Source organism: Callospermophilus lateralis, chromosome 7 (genome assembly GCF_048772815.1).
Source record: "Callospermophilus lateralis isolate mCalLat2 chromosome 7, mCalLat2.hap1, whole genome shotgun sequence".
Lineage (NCBI taxonomy): Eukaryota > Metazoa > Chordata > Mammalia > Rodentia > Sciuridae > Callospermophilus > Callospermophilus lateralis.
In genome coordinates, this window is record NC_135311.1 from 62661607 (window position 1) to 62684058 (window position 22452).

General features: G+C 41.3%; 1 protein-coding gene and 1 pseudogene across 3 annotated transcripts in view; both read right to left on the reverse strand.

Moving 5' to 3' along the window:
• Dipk1a (divergent protein kinase domain 1A) overlaps positions 1-5971 on the reverse strand; it is a 107111-nt gene extending 101140 nt beyond the window's left edge. For all 3 annotated transcript variants that reach the window (XR_013091977.1, XM_076863474.1, XM_076863475.1), the window contains exon 1: positions 5863-5971. Coding sequence is in view for 2 of the 3 variants with exons in the window: in XM_076863474.1 (XP_076719589.1) it covers positions 5863-5916 (54 nt within the window). In the remaining variant the exon portion in view is untranslated. The remainder of the gene's footprint in view (positions 1-5862) is intronic.
• A 7939-nt stretch (positions 5972-13910) lies between these two features.
• Positions 13911-16976, reverse strand: LOC143404346 (elongation factor 1-alpha 1-like; annotated as a pseudogene).
• Positions 16977-22452: the final 5476 nt, after the last annotated feature.

Below are 22452 nucleotides of genomic sequence, written 5' to 3' on the forward strand. Positions count from 1 at the left end.
CCTCAGACGTGCTACCCTCCTGAACTGTGAGTGTATTTGTTAATAAATTATGCAGTCTAAAGTATTTTCTTACATCAGCACAAAAGAACCAAAGAATCTAGAAATTCCTCCATTTCTCCCCCTTATGGAAAGGACAATTTTGCTGACCAAAGAATCCTTGGCCAACAGGTTTTGTCTTTCATCTCTTCGAATATCAACCCACTGCCTCCTAGGCTTCAGGGTTTCTAATGAGAAATCTGATGAGGACCTTATGGAAATTATGACGCATAGTCCCTTCCTCTCAGCCCCATAGATGTTAACAACATCCTTACAGTGTCTTAGGGAACACAAGGTGAATAAAGTGCTACTATCCTTTTGACACCAATCAGTCCAAGTTAAAAGAAAACGGAATTGAATACCTTGAGTGTAGTATGATGAGGTATTTAAAAGCCACACATTATAACAGATTTTTGGGCTCAAAATGAAAAAGTCATTAAAACGTCCTACAGGTTTTTAATTTCTAAGCAAGGGGAATGTCAGTTCCCATAACTCATTGAAGTAAAAAAGCTTTGGAAGTCCTTTCTTATTTTTATTAATGAAGTGTAAAAGGTCCTGGAGGCCAAAAAGTGAGACAACTACTGTGGATTATGCCTGGCTGTGACTGGGCCATTTCAGGATCTGACCTCACAAAGTACAAGTGTAAAGGAATTTCAACAACCACCTATAAGAACCCTGTCTGTGGATGATTTTTTTTTGTCCATAAGCATGGAGAGCTCTTGGTTGATGACCTGTTGAACTCAGATAGTGAGCTTATTTGGTTTGGGGGTTTCTTTGATTTGAGGGTTTTTTTAAATATTTTTTTTCTAGTTCTTGATGGACCTTTATTTTACCTATTTATATGCGGTGCTGAGAATTGAACCCAGTGCCTCACACATGCTAGGTAAGTGCTCTATCACTGAGCTACAACCCTAGCCTGGTTTGAGTTTTTAATTTTGTTTTCTTTTAGGTTTTGTTTTTTTCCCTCTTTTTTTATATTTTCTTTTTAAAATTTTTTTTTAGTTGTAGATGAACACAATACCTTTATTTATTTTTGTGTAGTACTGAGGATCAAACCCAGTGCCTCACACATGTTAAGCAAGCGCTCTTATCACTAGGCTACAACTTTAACCCCTTTTTGTTTTCTTTTTAGCTAGCATCATTGGTGTTTCTTATTATGATTGGTAGTGAGAATAGTGACTCTACTGAAGGAATAAGTGTGACAGTTCAGCTCCTCCTTTAAGGATAGTGTCCTGAAGGACATGGGACAGAGGCAGCTTTGCCCAAGTGAAATTGGCTTGCCATATCCTAATAGGTACAGAGGTGGCTATGAAAGTACTGTCACGGGCAAAGGAGAACTTCCCCTTTATTATATCCAAAGTGTATATAATAGAGACTGTGAAACACCCAAATGTGATCCAGCTATTTCAAGCGAAACCAGTGAAAACATCTACATCAGGATGGAACATGTGAGTGGGGGACAGCTATTGCTCCCCATCCTGGAGGCTGCTGGCATAGAGAAGCAGGAGGCTCAGGGAGTGTTCAGTCAGATCACATGCACAGTGCACTACTGCCATGAGAAGTGCATCGTGCACAGAGACCCAAAGCCAGAGAACATCCTGGTGAATGCCAGAGCAAACATCCAACTCTGTGACTTTGACCTGAGTCACAGGTTCACAGCTGAGCAGAAACTGAACATGTTTTGCAGCACTCTCCCATACTGTGCCCCAGAACTCTACCAGCAAGTAAAATGATGACTCTGCAACAGATATCTGGAACCTGGGTGTCCTCCTATATTTCATGGTCACAGGTTGCCTCCCATTCAAAGCAAACATCTGTGTGCAGCTGAAGGAACAGATTCTGCACACAGGATACAATATCCTCCTCCCATTTGCTCCTCAGTGTTAAGTGTCATCTGTCATTTACTGTCAATTCCACACAGAGGCCCATTGGTAGGCCAAATCATGGGGCACCTGTGGCTAAGCCTGGATAAGGCTTATTCAACTTAGCCAGCTATTTCCTGATGACCTACACCCCACAATAATGATGATTATGTTTGGCATGGGATACAGCCCATACAAAACCTGGGTACTTTTATTAAAAAGAAAATTTAATGATGCTATGGCTACATATGTTATGCGCTAACCTCAGAGAACCCCAGTTAGGCCTGTGCATCTGGAGGTTGGGCCTTGCTTTCCTCCTGCAGATCCTTCCACTTTCCCTCACCTCTTGAAGAGGAGTGTTAGTAAGCCTCCTCTCCACACCTTCCTCTTCTTGCTGTCTGAACATCAGTGGCCTGAGGAGGGTAAGCAATCAGGACAGATGGGCAGGCCAAGACCCAGCCTGCCTGCCATTCCTTACTGCAGACTGCCTGTGAGGACCCTCCCACCCCACTCTCAGAATAGCACCCCCAACATTTCCCTGTGCACCCCCCTACTCAGTTCCTAGTTGAGCTTCAGTAGGTAGGAGGTAAGGACAGCAAGTCCTCCAAGGAAACATCATCTAAAGAAAATTCTCTTTCCACCAGACAAGCCCATGGTAGGACCAAAGCCTGTGCCCGTGACAACAGAAGGGCTGGAAGGGAGGCCTAGGACTGCCACCTGTAGTTTATGAATATCTTGATGTGTGCCATGTTGTACAGCTCAGAAGACAGGCCCTGGATTCAGAAACAATGGCTCCAATGAATGGAGGGCAAATGGGCCCTGGATTCAGGAACAAAGTGGCTTAATAAAAGTGGACAGCTAAGACACAGATAAAATGAATGGATGGCCATAGGTCCCTGAGCTTTATGGATCTTGACATCACCACATAAGCATTAGTCAGGCATAGACTTAAACAGGTACAGGAAGGAGGTGAGTGAATTGCCTTGGGCTTCTGAGCATGATTCCAGTCACCAGTACATCTAGAGCCACCTGGAGATAGGAGGGTTCTTCTGCCCCCAGCTTGGGAGAGACATCAGAGACGGTTTTTCCTGGGACACTTCCCCTTGACCTGCTCTTCTCTGTCCTGTCTCCCATGTTTCTGTGATAGCAAAGATGGTTCTTAGTACATGTGTTTCTCACAAGTCTTACAAAATTGATGCTCCAAAGATTAAAAAAAAAAAAAAAGGAAAAGGAAGTACCATGTAAATTAAACTTCAGTGGCTGAAAAATTAACTACAACAGTCTCAGTTGAAAATATTTTATTTTGACTTTGCCCAAACGATTTTTGAGGTTGAAGCACCTAGTAGTAAAGAAAGTATAAAAAGCACTTATTTGTCAACAGGAAATAGAAGAAGGTATGGCAACTAAGTAATTTTTTTTTAATTTGAAGTTGTAGATGGAAAGCATGCCTTTATTTTATTTATTTACTTTTATGTGGTGCTGAGGGTTGAACCCAGTGCTTTATGCATGCTAGGCAAGCTCTCTGCCACTGAGCTACAACCCCAGCCCTGGCAGCTAAGTAATTTGAATGCCTATTTTAAAAATTAGTTAAATTGAAACTATGGTGAGGAATAACTAACAAGAAAATTAATAGAATAAATGCTAAGATAATGTTTAAAACACTAGTTGCCTGGAATTCCAGTTCCCAAGTTTTGAAATTTTTTTTATTTAAATTTTTTATTTACATTTTAGTTTTCGGCAGAAACAATATCTTTGTTTGTATGTGGTGTTGAGGATCGAACCTGGGCCGCACCCATGCCAGGGGAGCGTGCTACCGCGCTACGGCTTGAGCCACATCCCAGCCCCAAGTTTTGAATTTTTAAAGATCTATAATGCTATATACCATAATACTATTAAGCCTATAATTTTTGTTGTTGTTGTCAATGGACACAACATCTTTATTTATTTATTTTTTATGCGGTGCTGATGATCAAACCCAGTACCTCACACTTGCAAGGCAAGCACTCTGCCACTGAGCTACAGCCCCAGCCCCTAACTTATAAAATTTTAAAAAATTATTTTATATCGAAATAAATTACTAAAATAGTATATACTCCCAATCCTTTTACCATTATTTGTTGTTTGTTTGTTTGTTTGTTTTCAGTTTGGTTTGGTACTAGGGATTGAACCCAGAAGTACTTAATGACTGAGCCATATCCCCAGCCTGTTTTGTATTTTTTATTTTGAGACAAGGTCTTCCTAAGTTGCTGAGGCTGGCTTTGAACTTGCAATACTCCTGCCTCAGCCTCCCCAGCAGCTGGAATTATAGGTGTGAGTCACCACACCAGGCTAGTTTACCTTATTTTGGCAATAATGATGTACTAATTCAGAAAGTCAGAAATGCCAAATATTTGTCATCAGTGGAAGCATAACTATTTGTAAAAACTAATCTGAAAGCTCTTGTGCTATTCGGTATCAAAGAATGTCACAGTCACATCTCTGGAAAGTGTTCATAACCAAAAAGTCTAAATCTACCACCAAATCTAAAAATTAAACATAGATAGTTAGGTATTTTTACTTAAAAAAAACATTTAAAATATATCAAGAATCATATGTTGGGGATAGTATGGAAAGCTTTTTCTTTTTTTTTTTTTAACTCACATAAAAGATTACATGCCCAAAAACGGAATTTTAGACTGGGTTATACATACTGTTACTTGAGGAACAATTGCTACTGGTGGTGCTGATACAAAGATTCAGAACATTCCGTTTTATTCTTAGCCCTTAGTATCATGAATTGTCATATCATGCTTCCAATCTGCACTTACATCACTCATCTCAGGGTCATGATTAACACATAAAATTTTCAAACAAAAACATAAGGTTTACTTGTCTCATGACGGTTCCTTCTCAACTTTTTTCATAATTTTTAAAAGCACCAGCAGACCCAAACTACCCTACCAATACCTTTAAGTCTTTTAATGCAAACGGTAAAGGAATAGTGCCCTCTGAATGTACAGAACACTGCTGACCCACATGAGGCATTGATTTGTAGTTGTTTTTCCATCGAAGTGATGGATTTGTGTTCAGCTACTCGCGATGTCTGCTAGGTCCCCCTGGTGACCAAACAGTACATGAAGGCAGTAGTAGGGTTCGAAAGCATAGACTGGTAGCGGAACAGAGGGTGGAAGGAGAAATCATGAAAAATTAACACGCGAACAGTACACACGACATGACTGAGAATTACGTTTGCATTGCTGTGGTACTGGAGATCCGCACACCAGTCACTGTCCCCTTTCCTTTTCAAAAGCAAACACACATCGCCTAGAGCTTCTCATCCCTACCTCCCATTTAAATCACGGGTGTGATGGAAAGACCAAGCCAAGGGGCTCAGCACGAGGCACACGCCGCTTTGGGGGGTTTGGGGAAGCATGGATGTGACAAATTGTCATAATTGTCTAAAATATGGAGGAATGACACACCACCTTTCCTACCACTGGCTCAAGACCCGAGACAGAGTGAGGAATAGCTAGCCAGGGAATGGGGGGGGGGGGGGCGGCAAGGGAGAGGGGGAACACTGAAACCAGGGAAAAGGCGACGGCACGTCCCAAGCTCCGACTGAAAGGGCGCAAGGCAGGGGGCAGTGCCCGGGGCGCAGGGTCGCACCCGGGTCACGTCTCGGGGCTCTCAGGGTGCACCCGGCGCGAGGGCTAGCCCGGGCGGGACGAGCCCGGCTGCGACCAGCGGCTGAGGGCGGGAGGCACAGGGGCAGCAATGGGGGGCGCAGGCGGCGCCGCCGCCGAGGGGCTGCGGCGCCCGGACGACCGGAGAGGGCGCGCCGCCAGGTGCTGGACGGCAGGGGGCAGCGGGGTTCGGGCGGGCGCCGACCCTGGGAGGAAGGAGGGGGACGGGCGAGTCCCGCGGGACGCGGAGGGCGCGCGGCCCGGTGCGCCCGAGGAGGGTGGCGGGGCAGCCACTGGCCTACCTGGAGGTAACAAGGTTTCCTTAGCCAGGCCCCCGGACAGAGACTCCTCGCCATGGTAATCACACATCGCCCCGCCGCGCCGCAGTCAGAGGCGGACCAGCGCGCTGGCGGCCGGGCTCCCCGCCTCCCCGCCCCCTGCCCGGTCGGGCCCGCCCACTCTCCCGCCCCCGCCGGGCGCGCGGCGCGCTACCCCCGGCCCCACTGCAGTGACGGCGGCGGACGGCCCGAGGCCCGGCCTCCTGTTCTGTTCGCCCAGCCGCCTTGGCTGTCAGAGCGGCTGCCGCCGACTCCGCCATAAAGGGGAGTCGCACCTCGCCTCCGCCGACACAAATCCAATTGCTCCTCGCGCTTAAAGGGGAGGTGCGCGGAGGAAGGAGGAGGCGCCGCGGAAGCGCAAGTGTAGCAAGCTCAGCTCGCCAAGGGAGGATGGTAGCCAGCAAGGGGTGTGCGCCGCTGGAGCTGGAGCGCCGACCCCTCAGTAAAAGCCGACCTCGTCACTTGCTGGGGCTCTCCGCTCCCAGCACTGCGCCTGGCCAAGCATCCCATCACCCTGCTTCGGCGGGACGGATCCTCGCTCTGGACTCTGCCCTTTGAGTCAAAACGTGTCTGAGCTTGTTGTATCAAAATTCAAAGGAAGCTTTGGGCTTCTTCCTTGGGGACAGGCTTGTTCTACCTCGAGCGCGAGCGCGGCGTTCAGTCGGGTGGGGAAAAGGGGTGTCTGCCGCATCCAGAGACTGGACCCGCGCGTCTTGGGAGAACTGTGTTCTGTGCCCACCGAGGACTGGGCTCCCCTCTGTTAAACTCAGTGTGTCCCTGGTGGACTACTTCAACTTTTTTTTTTTTTAATGTACTTTTTGTTTTTTACAATTTCGACTCTTTTTTGGTTTGTTGTTTTCAAGACAGCTTCGGAGTTTTTCTGGCCCCACCCAAGAACCCTGATCCAAAAGGCGGGGGGGGGGGGCTAAATTAAATACAGTCGTGAAGGCAAGAGACCTGGGACGTGGCATAGCTTCTCAGTTAAGGCTACATAACACAGGGTGTGGTGTCTTTCTTTTGACAGGTCCAAATAAGGGAAAAAGGAGCCACCCTAGCAGGAGAACAGCTGTTGATTCCAGTGACTTTTATGGAGGAAGATGCGGGTTTAACATCACTTTACCCCACATACCACGTTTTCACGTGGTGCCAACGTTTGGTCATTCAGAGCTCACAGGCTCGTTGCTTTGAGAAGTGGTTTCCCCAGAAGCAATCCTTTACGCATTCTCAGTTGAGTTTTTACATAAGCTTTGTTCTGGTGTTTCCAGTTTCAGTAAGATAAAGAAGGATCATACTGGTTTTACTCATTCATTCATCAAATATTTATTGAGTACCCAGACACAGTTCAAGTTGTTTTGGTTATACACACAAATAGATAAAAATCCCTATCCTCAAAGATATTACATTTTGGGGTGGAGGGGAGGCAATAAGCAATAAAAGTAATAAATACATAAAATCAAATAGGCTGGGCAGCTGGTGACACATGACTGTAATCCAGTGACTTGGGAAGTTAAGATAGGAGGATCACAAGTTTGAGGTCAGCCTGGGCAACTTAGCAAGACCCTGTCTCAAAAAGAAAATAAAAAGAGCTGGGGATGTAGCTCAAGTTCACTGGAAGAGCACTCACCTATCATGTGTGAAGCCCTGAATTCAATCTTCAGGAGCCTGGCCACTAAAAATAATAATAAAGAATGTGAGGAGAATGATTGGAGATGACTATTATAGACAATTCTTTTAATAAATTCTCCTAGGGGGAGGAGTAAAATGAGAGTGATTTTTTTAATAGGAAGAAATATTTAGTTGTGATGGACATGATACAAAAGAAATAATATCAGAACAAGAAGAGAGAATTACTAGTGTGGTGTCCTTGAGGGATTTGGGGTTTGGAATCTAGCACAGAAGGATCATAATTTATAGTTTGAGATTCTTTGGGGACAGTAGGACAGGCTCCCCAACTGCTCCATAAATGACTTAATGTAGTCAGAAATCTTATTACACACCTCCTATCTTTCCAGATCATTCCCTCTTTCTCTTGACTCCTATGATGTCCCAGACCCTCCCCCCATGGACTTCTAATTCATTGATCCTACCACCCTTTCACTGTCTTTAACCTCTCCATATTTACTTTTCCCCCCTTAACTCATCTAAAATTATATGGTGAAATCATAATCACTCCTTTGCTTACATCCTCTGTTCCTTGATCCTCTCTTTTTTCCTATTCCCTTGGCAAAATTTGATTAAATAGGATTCTCAGCCTAGTCTGAGCCTGTATCCTGGCAGCTGATTATTGCTAAGGAAAGAAGAGCAGTGGCACTGACTTGTCCCACTTAAATTCATGTCCATGAATTCAAGTAAGCCCTTAATGACACTCAGTAAGCATACAATTTTTCCTAACCCATCTTCCCATTATCCTAGATAAATACTTCACACCTTCTCTCTTCCAACTTCTACTCATTTTTCCCACTTCCTCTTAGCTAATAACATTAATTCCAGTGGTTTTTTTTTAATTTTTCAGTTGTCAATGGATCTTTATTTTATTTATTTATATGCAGTGGTGAGAATCGAACCCAATGCTTCACACGTGCTAGGCAAGTGCTCTACCACTGAGCAACAACCCCAGCTCCTCTAAGGTTTTTTAAAGAAAATTGAAACCGAACAGAACTTACAGAACTCCTCAGACAGGAGCACAGACTTACAAAGGTCAAGAAAAAAAATAATCTGTAAAGACAGGAAATGTGTAATAAAAATTTGGACTCCATTTATTACATTTGATATATTATAGTTTTCAAGCCCTACTACCCTTTGTGCCCCACATCTGAGCAACTGATAAGAAAACCCAGGGCCTTTCATGCCAGCAGGAAGTCTTCCCATCCCCAACCACCATAAAACCCTGAGTCTCCTTTCTCTGCTCCCTTAAGTCATTTATGGACCAGTTGAGAAGCCTGCCCTACTGTCAGTGTCTCACTGTGTAGTAAACCTTTTTATTCTCCTGATGCATGTGTAGCATCATCCACTTCAACATCCAAACCAAATTTGGGGTGGAGGAGTCCATCCCACTTCTGCAAAATGACCACAGTGAGATGCACGAAATTTTCTCAGCAAAAGAAACAATCTGTGAGGTGAATAGAGAGCCTACATCTTGGGAGCAAATTTTTATCCATCATTCATCACATAAGGCACTAATCTCTAGGGTATATAAAGAACTCAAAAAGCTAAACATCAAAATAATAATAATAATAATAATAACCTAATCAGTAAATGGGCCAAGGACATGAACAGACACTTCTCAGAAGAGGTTATACAATCAATCAACAAATATATGAAAAAATATTCATCATCTCTAACAATTAGAGAAATGCAAATCAAAACTACTCTAAGATATCATCTTGCTCCAGTCAGAATGGTAGCTATTATGAATACAAACAACAATAAGTGTTGGCGAGGATATGGGGAAAAAGGCACACTTATACATTGCTGGTGGAACTGCAAATTGGTGCAGCCAATATGGAAAGCAGTATGGAGATTCCTTGGAAATCTGGGAATGAAACCACAATTTGACCCAGCTATTCCTCTCCTAGGTCTGTACCCAAAGGACTTTTAAAAAGCATACTGTAGGAACACAGCCACATTAATGTTTATAGCAGCACAACTCACAATAGCTAAACTGTGGAATAAACCTATATGCCCTTCAGTAGTTGAATGGATTAAAAAATATGGCATATATACACAATGGTACTACTCAGCAATAAGAGAGAATAAAATCATGGCATTTGCAGGTAAATGGATGGCGTTGGAGAAGAAAATGCAAAGTGAAGTTAGCCAATCCCCAAAAAACAAATGCCGAATGTTTTCTTGAATATAAGGAGTCTGACTCATAGTGGGGTAGGGAGGGGGAGTAGATGAAGCCAAGATAGGGTAGAGGGGTGGGAGGAGAAGGGAGGGGGCAGGGGATTAGCAATGATGGTGGAATGTGATGGACATCATTTTCCAAAGTATATGTATGAAGACACGAATTGGTGTGAACATACTTTATAAACAAACAGAGATATGAAAAATTGTGCTCTATATGTGTAATAAGAATTGTAATGCATTCCACTGTCAAGTACTTAAAAGATAAAATCAATTAAAAAAAGAAAAAAAGTGAAAAATATTTTAATTGAATATGTATTTCATTCTCCCTTACATAAAAAATGGATTATTTTATTAGCTTTTTTAAACTGCACAATGAAGATCTAATTAGACTGATAAAAAAGAGCAGTATCAAATTACACTCCTTTCCTTTTCACCTTGACAGTAGTGTTGGATCACAGAATTCAACTCACATTCTTCAAGGATATTTTAGAAACCTATCATACTTTTAGTCTGTGATTTAGTGGACATTTACAAATGGGAACATTTTACACAAACATCCAGATTTTTGGCTTTTGTGAAAACTCCAAGATGGTTAACCAAACCTTTCATTCACACACCAATGGTGGGCTGGCCAGCCTCTCAGGTTTGTGGTTTGCCACCATCCCTACTTCTCCTGCTCCAGCCCCCAGCATTTATTTATCTTTCTTGTCTGACCCCTGTCAGCATTTGACTTTGTGACCTCTGAGTTAAAGTCATAGTAAGTGGTTTGGGAAAGTATATTCAAACAGGAGCTTCTTGGAATGGGAAGCAAGGAAGGGACCAAGTGAAGAGGATGGAAGGGAGGGAATTAAACTGGGGAGTAATGACTCCATTAAAGGTGAACCCAAGGGCTGAGAGTGTAGGTCAGTGCCATTCTTGAGGCACTGGGTGTGATCCCCAGCACTGGAAAAAGAGAGAGAAAAAGAGAGGGAATTCATCTTTTACCTGAAATTCCATAGACAACAGAACCAACAAATTAATATATCCATCTTCTTATGACAATAGATAGTGCAGGGTATTGGTAAGGCAAGGTGATGGCTGAATTTGCACCCTTGGAAAAGTGCAATCTGTTATGATTTAGTCATGAGAACCCAGACTGAAATGAGAAACAGGGCTTGCTTTTTTTTTTTTTTTTTTAATCTCCATGAAAAAGCACATTAGAGATTGGAATAAGGAAACACAATGGTTCTATTTTTCCACTAACACTACCATCAAATATTAAGAATCTCTTGTGTCCAAAATGTTATAAAATGCTGTTCACAGTATGGAATACAAGAAAGTTATTACAAAGTAGGCCTAGTATTTTGTGTCGATACGGAATGAAAAGCTTAAAATGATTAGATTAGAATTTGAAGGTAAATTCTAATTCATTGTTATGTTCCTAATACATAACATAGCACCTGGCATATGCAAGGCAATCCATAAACATTTGTTGAAAGAATGAATCAGCAAACAAGGCTTCCAAGAGAAGAAAACTTATAAAAATAGTTTAGGTTTAAAAAATATTTCAGGCTGGTGTGATGATGCACACCTATAATCCCAGTGACTCAGGAGGTAGAGGTAGGAGGAATAAAAGTTGAAGCCAGCCTCAGCAACTTAGTGAGACCCTGTCTCAAAATAAAATAAAATAAAATAACAAAGACTGGGAATATAGCTCAGTGCCAGTACCCACCCACCCCCCAAAAAAGATCTTTTAAACTTGAAAGCAACCTTCAAAATCTGAAACAGAATCATGAATGCCAGTCTTTATTTTGTTCATTATTCTTACTGATACATTCCTTTAGGAAATGTTGTTTTGATATTTCTTCAAGAAAATAAGCCTAAAATAATTTGATGCTAGGATTTTGTCTAACTTAAAGTACAGCAATATATTTCTTGAAACTAGAATTCTCCCTAATGAAAATGCTGCACTAAAAGACTTAAACTGAGAATTCACAATGGCTGTGATGAGTGTATCCGAAATGAGTATCATGGAAGTTATTGAAGAGATCACTTTATCATGGCGGGTTAGTATCTCCTGAAGGATATGAACTTATTCTGAGACTGGCAGTAGTCTGAGGATTTGTTTGTTTATTTGTTTTGGTACAGGGATTGAACCCAGGGGCGTTTAACTACTAAGCCCCGTCCCTAGTGGCTTTTTTGTATTTTATTTAGAGACAGGATCTTGCTGTTTCTTAGGGCCTCACTAAGTTGCTGAGGCTGGCAACTTGTGATTCTCCTGCCCTAGTCTCCTGCCACCACACCCAGCTCAGGGTTTTTGTGTAGACTTTCAATGTCATACTATTAAAACAGCATTTCACAATATGATTTCATTTATTTTATTATTTTAATTTTTCATGATATGCCATGTTCTCCACAGAAGAAGAAAACTACATAGAAACTCTTACAGTAAGAGATGAACTGGTAGCTTTCTAGAGCACTATTTGGTAGGTGATTTGTAGTGTTTTCTTCCTTCTGGTGACCAGCCCTAAACACTTCCCAATTCTCTTGCACACAGGAATCCCAAGCCAGGAAACATCCAATTCTCTCAGATGACAACAGAGATCTTAGAGGACCCAGATGTTTCCTTGTTGATCCTTCCAGTAAAATCTAGTCAGAACCAACAATTCAGAAAATATAATAAAGCTTCTAAATTTCTTATGGAGCACATTTCTCATCTTTTCCTGAATATTTTCTACATTTTTCCTGCACGTGGTGATTAGAACTCTAGATGAGCAACTGGAATTTAGTTCTGCCATATTTTAGCTATGTGACCTTGGACAAGTTATTTAATATATCTATGCCTCAGTTTTATATTTAGTAATTGGTTAATTAATCTGTCTGAGGATTAAATGAGGTTATGTGTTATAAAGTGCTTAGCTAAGCTGGGCACAGTGGTGTATACCTGTAATCCCAGTGATTTGGGAGGCTGAGGCAGGAGGATTGCAGGAGGCCAACTCAGTAACTTAGTGAGACCCTGTCTCAAAATAAAAAATTAAAAGAACTGAGGATGTAGCTCTGTGGTAAAGCACCTCTGTGTTCATCCCAGTTAATAATAATAAAAATGAATAAAGTGCTTAGTATAATGGTTGGCACAGACTTAGCACTAAACATACATAGAAGTTCTAAAACAAAGAGATGTCTAAAAACACCATGCTTTAAGGCCCTGTGTGATTACTATTGTCATTAAAAAAAAAAAATTATGGAGAGTCAGCATCTTCAACAAATCTTTCCCAAAAAGCTTTAGGCAAAAACTTATTCTCAAGGGGCTGGGGTTGTGGCTCCGTGGTAGAGTGTTGACCTATCACATGCAAGGCCCTGGGTTTGATCCTTAGCACCACATATAAATAAATAAATAAAATAAAGGTATTGTGTCTACAACTAAAAAATAAATATTAAAGAACTACAACTAAAAAATAAATATAAAAAATACTTTGTTTAAAACAAACAAACAAAAAACCCTTATTTTTAAGTTTAGGGGAATGAGCTTTTCCACACAAATTAATTTTCCTTTCTTCTTTTTAAAATGTTTATTTATGTATTGATTTTTCTTATTAAGCTTTGTTTTAATGGGCCTCAAAATTCTGTGACAGACTTGATCAAGTTGTTTCCATTAAAAAGTCCTAAGTCTGGGTTGGGGATGTGGCTCAAGCAGTATGACGCTCGCCTGGCATGCCTGGGGCCCGGGTTCCATCCTCAGCACCACATACAAACAAAGATGTTGTGTCCGCCGAAAACTAAAAAATAAATATTAAAATTCTCTCTCTCTCTCTCTTTAAAATAAATAAATAAAAATAAATAAATAAAAAGTCCTAACTAGGCACTGTGGCATACACTTGTAATCCCAGGAACCTAAAAAGAAGCATCAGTTGAATCCACAAGTTCAAAACCAGCCTAGGCAACATAACAAGACCAAATCTCAACTGAATAAATAAAAGATGATTTTTAAAAAACTAATAATTTAAATTGCTGCACACTCAAAAAAACAAATAAATGGTAGACAAAATATTTTCCTTCTGCAAATTTTATGATGCATTGTTAGTCATTAACCAGACTTTTACTAATCTTTAGCCAATTGAGACAAACTGTTTGGAGACTATTTTTCACCACTGATTTTAGACTGGGGTGATAGATAGGGATAATATTCATTCAGCCTTCTGAGCTTTCTGGGCATACTTGGTACCTAGCTAGCCCCAGCAGCTTTCTTGTCCACTGCTTTTATGACACCCGGAACAACTATCTGTCTTGTCACAACAGCAAGATGATCCAAAGGAGGATACAGAGAAAATCAAAACAGGAATCAGGAACCAGGAACCATATCAGTGGCAGCATCACCAAATTTCAATTATTCAGGACCATCTTCCATCTTTTTACCAGAATGGCAATCAATCTTTTCTTTTGGTTTTGCAAACTTGCCAGAAATGCAAGCTCTGTGATCATCTAGTACAGAGGGGTAGCCAGCACAGATTTGTCCTGGATGGCTCAGGATCATCAGCTGAGCGGTACAATCAGCTGCTTCCTCTGGTGTGTCAGTTTTGCTGTCATCAGCCACATTGTTACTAAACACAAATTTTAAATATATATAACTAATTATTTATATATATATATATATATATATATATATATATATATATATATATATATATATATATTATTAGTTATAGATGGACACAATACCTTTATTTTATTTGTTTATTTTTTTATGTGGTACTGAGGGTCAAACCCAGAGCCTCACTCCCCAGTGCCTCACACATGCTAGGCAAGCACTCTACCACTGAGCCACAACCCCAGCCCACTACACACATCTTTGACAAACACATTCTTCACATTAAAGCCCACATTGTCCCTGGGAAGAGCTTCACTCCAAGCCTCATGTTGCATTTCAACAGACTGTACTTCAGCTGTGAGAATGACTAGAACCAACATGACCACCATGCCAGGTTTGAGCATACCAGTCCTCACTTGGCCCATAAGGGACAGTTTCAACACCATTAATTTTGAAGATATCCTGGAGGGAGAAATGCAAGGGCTTGTCAGTTGGATGAGTTGATGGTATGATGAAATACAGAGTTTCATGCAGCATGATTCCACTAGCATTGCTCTCTTTATGGATGACCTTCCATCTGTTGAACCAAGAGATATTGGTTTACTTGACTCCACCATGTTGTTACCATTCTAACCAGAAACTGGCACAAATGCTACTGTGTTAGGGTTATAGCCGAATTTCTTAATGACTATAACCTTAATGATTTCCTGGTATCTTCTGGCTGTGTGTGGTTCAGTGGAATCCATCTTGTGAACATAAAAATTGAATGGTTTTAGCCAGGTGTGAGGGCACACATCTATGATCCCAGCTACTCAGGAGGCGAAAGTAGGAGAACCCCACAAGTTTGAAGTCAGCCTAGGTAACTTAGTGAGAACCTGTCTCAAAATAAAAAATACAAAGAGGGAGCTCAGTGGCAGAGACACTTGCCTAGCACATGTGAGGTCCTGGGTTCAATCCTCAGTGCCACATAAAAATAAATAAATAAAATAAAGATATTGTGTCCATCTACAGCTAAAGAAAAAAATACAATAACAGGTGGATATGTAGTTCAGTGTGTGAACCATGGGTTCAACCCCCAGTACTATATAAAAAAAAAAAAAAAAGTTGTTTCACACCTAGTGTGTAAACCAGAAGTTCATGCACATATGCCTGCTATTCTTGGAGAGACCAGCTTCAGATTCACTAACACCAGCAGCAACAATCAGGACAGCATAGTCAGTTTGAGATATGCCTGTAATCATGTGTTCAATAAAGTCTGTGTCCTAGACATTAATGTTAGTCACATAATACTTGCTGATCTCACATTTCCACAAGGAGATATCATTGGTGACACAATCTCATGCACTGCTTTCAGTTTAATCAAGACCCAAGCTACTTGAAGGGAGTCATTTCCTGACATAGCAGCCTTCTCAAAATTTTCCTTTTTTTTTTTTTCCTGTGGATACCTTTATGTTTAAAGACCAAATGGCCAATGATGGCAGACTTGCCCAAATCTCCATGTTCAACTGAAATAGGATAAAAGAAATAAAAAATAGGTAAAAAGGAGACAAAAGAAAAGACAAAGAAACCATGATTTTAATCTAAAAACCTTAGCTAAAGATTTACAGACCTTTGCTCCCCAAGCCAGTTCTCTCTGCCAGTCCTGTCACTCCCTGATTTCTGGGAAATCTACAGATCTTCACTTACAATCTTAAAGTTACTGGAAATTTAACTACTTTAAAAATTTTTCTGTACCCTATTAATTAGTCCATTAATGCATGAATTTTTAGAATAAACTGAACAAAGGAAGACACAAGACCTAGGACATAGGTTATTTTTCCAGAAATCTATAATATAGGGTACTTTCCCAATGTGATCTATTGATCAGATAATACAGAAGACATCAACCTAAGTATCTTGAAAATTGCCAGACTGCCATTTTGTGTATTGAACCCATAGCCTTATGCATGTCAGGCAAACACTGTACCACTGAGCCACATACCTGGCCCCACCATAAACTGTCTTGTAATCACCAGCCTGAGGTCATTCCCACAAACCTTCCCATCTACACCTTTCACCAAGTTTTCTTTAAAAGAAAAGCATGTGACCCAAAAGTGCACCTTCTCTTAAGGTAGCCCACATTATCCCTTGAACATGCCTCTACTTTTCTAAATAAATCTCTATTTGTGTCTTTAACTAATACATCCTTAAATTCATTTCTGCAATATTTGTCGAGAACCCCATTCGTATCACTGGGCATGGTGGCACATGACTGTAATCCCAGTGACTCTTGAGGCTGAGGGCAGGAGGATCCTCAAGTTCAAAGCCAGCCTCAGCAACTCAGTGAGGCCCTAACAACTTCGTGAGACCCCGTCTTAAAATAAAACATGTAAAGGGCTAGGTATATGGCTCAGTGGTTAAGTGCACCTCTTGTGGGGGAAAAAAAAAAAAAAACAATTTACACTTCACTTGCCCTGAGTTGAGGTCCTCCTCTCTGGGAACTCCCCAACCTCCTCCTCCAACACAATGATCTTGATGTCTTTGTTTATCCATCTGACTTTGGTGTAGTGGTGGTTTTCATGACTCCTATGTTTTGGCAGCAAGCTCCTTCTGAAAAGGGAGTTAATTTTCTTAATTAACAATAATAGTCCCTTTAGGTACCAACTCTTGTAAACTTTGCAACCATTGTTAAACTAACAGAAATCTTTTGTTTTGCTTGTCTTTACAGTCCTGGGGATGGAACCCATAGCCTCACACATACCACACAAGCACTCTACTTGAGCTAAACCCCTAATTCCAAATAGAGATCTTTTTGGACTATGTCACCCATGTCCCTGTCCTATTAAGCAGAATACAATAAAAATAACCTAAAATTTTCTTGATGCTATAGAATCAAGAATCAGACATCTGTCATCTCGGGTGTCTAAGTATGGCCTGCTAATACCCCAGAGGGAAGGAGAACCTGTCCTGAACACATCCAGTAGGATGGGACTGGAACTTAAGAACACTGGCATTGTTCATAGGTATATTCAAAATTTTTCAGGGTATCAAACTATAGTTCATGAAGCAGTTGTCAATGGATTTCATAAGGGGAACAACTGGACAGAGTCAAGTTGAAACAGAATCAAGTAGTTTAGAGGGAGATGCAACTCTAGAATTCAGACCAGCAGGCTGGAAATGGTAATTGGGACATCTCTTGGAACAATCTCAGGGTCTATAACTACCACCTGTGTGCAGGGCAGGGCTCCAAACTTAGAGATCAACTGTGCTGTGCAGGAAACTGGAAGTTAAATTTTGGAATAAGGACCAAGACAAAAGCCTAGTTATAAAAAATAAGAGCTAATCAGGAGCTCTGACCTGTAATCCCAGCTACTTGGGAGACTGAGGCAGGAGGATCTCGAGTTTGGAACCAGTCTGGGAAAATTAATGATACTTGTCTCAAACTTGAAAAAGGAGTGGGAATGTAGCTCAGTGGTAGAGCACTTGCCTAATGTATGCAAAGCACTGGGTTCAATCCCCAGCATTGTGAACAAAAACCTGAATTCATATGTTTAAAACTTGATAGGAAACTAAGGCATTTAGTTCAAAGGAATTAAATTTTCATGATATGAAAAAATAGGATATTAGCTAGGTATAGTGGTGCATACCTGTAATCCCAGTTACTTGGGAGGTTGAGGCAGGATTGCAAGTTCAAGGCCAGCAACTTAGTAAGAATCTGTCTCAAAATAAGAACTTTAAAAGGGCTTGGAATGTAGATCAGAGGTAAAGTGTCTCTGGATTCAATCCCGTGTGTGTGTGTGTGTGTGTGTGTGTGCGCGCGCGCGCTCACATAGCATATTTTTAAATTTACTGTATGGTGGTGCAGGCTTATAGTTCCAGCTACTTCAGAAGATGAGGCAGGAGGATCATGAATCTGAGACCAGCCTGGGCATCTTAATGAGACTCCATCTTTTACAAAATACATAAATAAATAAATAAATCAGTAATCTCTAAAGGTTCTAATTTTAAATTCTACTCGATGATGATTATTTTATTACTTGTATTACCAACAATTTTAAAAGGCTATCTATTTGACTCTGGATCTTTTTCACTTTTCGTATTCTCTATTATTGTCTTCCTGAGACTCAGTTCTAAAGAAAGCTAAAATTCTAACTCTGCATTCCCTCTTTCCAAAAAGGCATTTCCTCTTAATGTTCCACCTCAAAATCTAAATATACGTCAGTTCTTAGATTGTGAACAATGGTGATGCTTTGCAAAATCAGGCCCCCAAAAAAGTAAATAAAAAAAGAGGAAGGGAGATGGAAGCAAGGTATTTGTTAGGCAGTGGGCCAACATGGAAAAACAGGAGCCAAGAGGTACACAGAAGGGCTGGGGAGGTGACTCAGTGATAGAACATGTACCTAGTATGCATGAGGCCCTGGGTCCAATCTCAGTACTGCTGCTGAAGGAGAAGGAGAGGAAAAGGAGAAGGAGGAATAAAACGAAGCAAAGCAGCAGCAGCAGCCCCAGTACGTAAGAACCAAAGGACAGGTAAAATTGATTCAAAAGCCAAAGACAAGAAGAATTCAGAATGTGCCAGAAACTAGGCATGTAGATAGCAACCAGAGATATCAGGAATCCCAAAATCTAGGCAGGTGCTAAAGAGCCCCGTGAGCAAAAGGGTGGGCAGTCACTCCTCTGCCCAGTCACTACAGGGTCTGACAGGTAACAACACATCCAGTCTCATTGACATCTCTCTAGTGAGTGTTTTTTGTGTGTATTTGGATCAGACTACCTGAATTGAATAACAGCTCTGTAATTTCTTTGGTGTCGAGAGGGGGCAAAAGTAGATATTGATACCTAGTCTTTTTGCCCAGGAAATATGGAGTTGGCCTGACCAGAGTGGGCCTTCCCTTTTCCTACTGTTCACAAATGGTTTTGCTCCATAACTAGATACTTGGCCAATTTTTTCTCACTTCCAGACACTTTCTGCTGCTCTCTTCCTAGGTAATGTAGAGTTCTTAATCGGTATCCACAGATGCCGTGCTGATTCAATTTGGCAAAAGACTTAGAGCATCTGGGGACAAGTCAAGAACTGAAAATAGATTCTGCCCATTGACTCAGCAGGATTGAAGGGCTTGCTTCTGAACAATCCCACACCGAGTTAGAACTTGTCATGTCTAGGACATCCTATTCTATCCCAGCATGAGTCTGATTTTGTTCCAAAGGTGGTTTTCATGTTAAAACAGAAGTATTGGCAGCTGGTACCATGTTATATTCTCACTTCCTACAGACTTTAAGGAAGTTCTACAGATATGCAAATCTGGTGACATTTTTCTTTACAGATTTCACAGAACTCAACCCCTATCAAGGCCATCTGGGGAGAAAAAAAATCAATTATCTCTCTTTGGTTTTTGCTTCCTTCTTTTAACCTTTCATTGTACCCATTGAAAAAGTTTATAGTTATTTGACAGGTAAATCACTTTCTGTCCCTGCCCTACTAGACTGGGTTGAGACACAAATGAGGGGCATTTCCTTAGAAGATTCCTTTTACACTGGGTTCATAAGTGAGGATTAGTGGACTGGGGTTGTAGCTCAGTGGTACAGAGCTTACCTGGCTCATGTGAGGCACTGGGTTTGATTCTCAGCATCACATAAAAATAAACAAACAAAATAAAGGTATTGTATCCATCTACAACTAATATATATATATTTAAAAATGAGTATTAGAGGATCCAGTTTTCCCTCTCCTCCTCCTCTGCCCAATCACTACAGGGTCTGACAGGTAACAACACATCCAGTCTCATTGACATCTCTCTGGTGAGTGTTCTTTGTGTGGATTTGGATCAGGCTACCTGAATTGAATACCAAATCTGAAATTTCTTTGGTGTCGCAAGGGGGCAAAATTGCAACATATGCAGCCAAGGGGAGAAATAAAGAATGTCCACATGCTTCTGCCCATTCAATACTTTATTCACTCAAATTACTCAATACAATTTCATTCTATAGGTTCTTTTTTTTTTTTTTTTTAAAGAAAGAGTGAGAGAGAGAGGGAGAGAGAGAGAGAGAATTTTTTAACATTTATTTTTTTTTTAGCACTTGGCGGACACAACATCTTTGTTTGTACGTGGTGCTGAGGATCGAACCCGGGCTGCACACATGCCAGGCAAGCGCGCTACCGCTTGAGCCAATCCCCAGCCCCTTCTATAGGTTCTTAATCAAGAAAATGACAATCCTTCATGGGAGGCACTGCAATAGACATAATCAATTCACAGCAAACAATTCTAGATCAATTCTAAGCACTGAAAACACACTTAATCGTGACAGGCTAATGACAGACATTCCCTCTGCATGCTAAATTCAGAAGTTTCAAGCCTTAGGCTTTACGTCCAGCTGATGCACACTCAGACTGCAGTGATGAGGTCCAGAACCAAGACAGGTTTTTCTGGTGTGAAGTGGATGACCCAGTTGAAAGATGGCCTATGGAGAAGTTGTGGCTCTCACCAAGGTCCAGACGAGGTGGTAGAGTTTGAGAGTTTGAGGATCACTCAGAAGATCAAGAAATGATGACAAGTGATGGGATGTCAGGTCCTCATCAGGCTCTCCAGCTTGAGTGCATTCTTGTTTCAGCTGGCTGAATCCCTGTTCATTAGCTCTTTTATTTATACTAAATTTGAGGGCTTTTGACCCCGCCCCTTTCAATCCTTATCAGCTACCAACGGATTTCTCCCTGACATCATTTACCCTGAGGTCAGAAACATCTGGTCTGGTGGTCTCCACCCTGACCTTCTTGCCTTTCCCTCTTATCAGATGAGGACAGCCTGCCAGAGGCTTCGCTCTCTTTATCAGTATAAGGGGAAGTAACTTGTTTGAGGCCATACTGGAGGGATCTGTGGATGTGCCTGGTGAGACTGCAGGTTTCAAACTGGAGTTTTTAAAATGGAGTTGCTTAGGCTCAGGCCTAAGGCCATCCTCACATTTGGCTATATGACCTAGGGTGTTAGATAATTTCTCTAGTCTCTAGCTTTCTCCTGTCTAAAATAGATGGGGGAAAGAAAAAAAAGATACTGTACTTATGTCCTAAGCTGCTGTGTGGATTAAATAGAATAATATACAGTATCTGAAAATATCTTTTTTTGTTGTTGTTACCAGGTATTGAAGCCAGGGATACTTTACCACTGAGTTCCATCTCCAGACCTTTTTATTTATTTATTTTTAAATTGAGGCAGGGTTTTAACTAAGTTGCATAGGGCCTCAGTAAGTTGCTGAGGCTGACCATGAACTTTTGATCCTTCTGCCTCAGCCTCCTGAGTCACTGGCATTATAGGTATGTGCCACTGTGCCCAATTGTAAGTGTCTTATAGGCTGGGCATATAGCTCAGTGAGAGCACTTGCCTAGCCTGTGCAAGGCATTGGATTTGATTCCTAGCACCAAAGGGGCAGGTGGGGTGGGCAAGGAATGAACATATCTTACATACTGTAAGTATTCTGTGGATGTTAACAAAACCGTTGAGGGATGAGGCAGACAGTGTTTTCCTGTAGGTTATTGATCACAGGTTTTTTTACACCCGAGACTATCACAGTACATAATTTGATTTTTCTTTTTCTTTTTTGTGGTGCTGGGGATCAAACCCAGGGTCTCACATATGGTAGGTAAGTGCTCTACTACTAAACTATAGCCCCAAACCTGATTTTTAAAAAAACTCCCTAAGGGCCCTTTTTCTATAGGTGGCTTTCCTTTTGAATACATGGAAAATTCCAATACACTGGTCCCACAGAAAACGTAGCTTAACTTTATAACTTTAATGGTAGTTTGGCAGGTAGTTCAGCATCACCACGTGCCTAAGGATCCGAATTTTGCATCCTAGAAAACAAGCTTAAAAAGGTTGGGTCATTTATTATAGTTCATGTGGTTATTCATTGCTTAAAATGGTTCAGTGGTGTACCACCTGCCTACTGCCTAACCAGGTGCCACTGACCCTCAAAGCTTTTACATTTAGCCATGAAACTCTTGTTTTCTTCCTTTACTACACAGTGCTCCCTTCTGCCACTTGGCTTTTGCACAGCCTGTTCTCACTCTCCCAAATTCTTCTTGTCTCTCCCCATCCTCCTAATTATCCTGCAGATCTCAATTCAGAGAAGTCTTCCTTGACTTTCAAGAAAAGTTTTGATCCCTCATCATA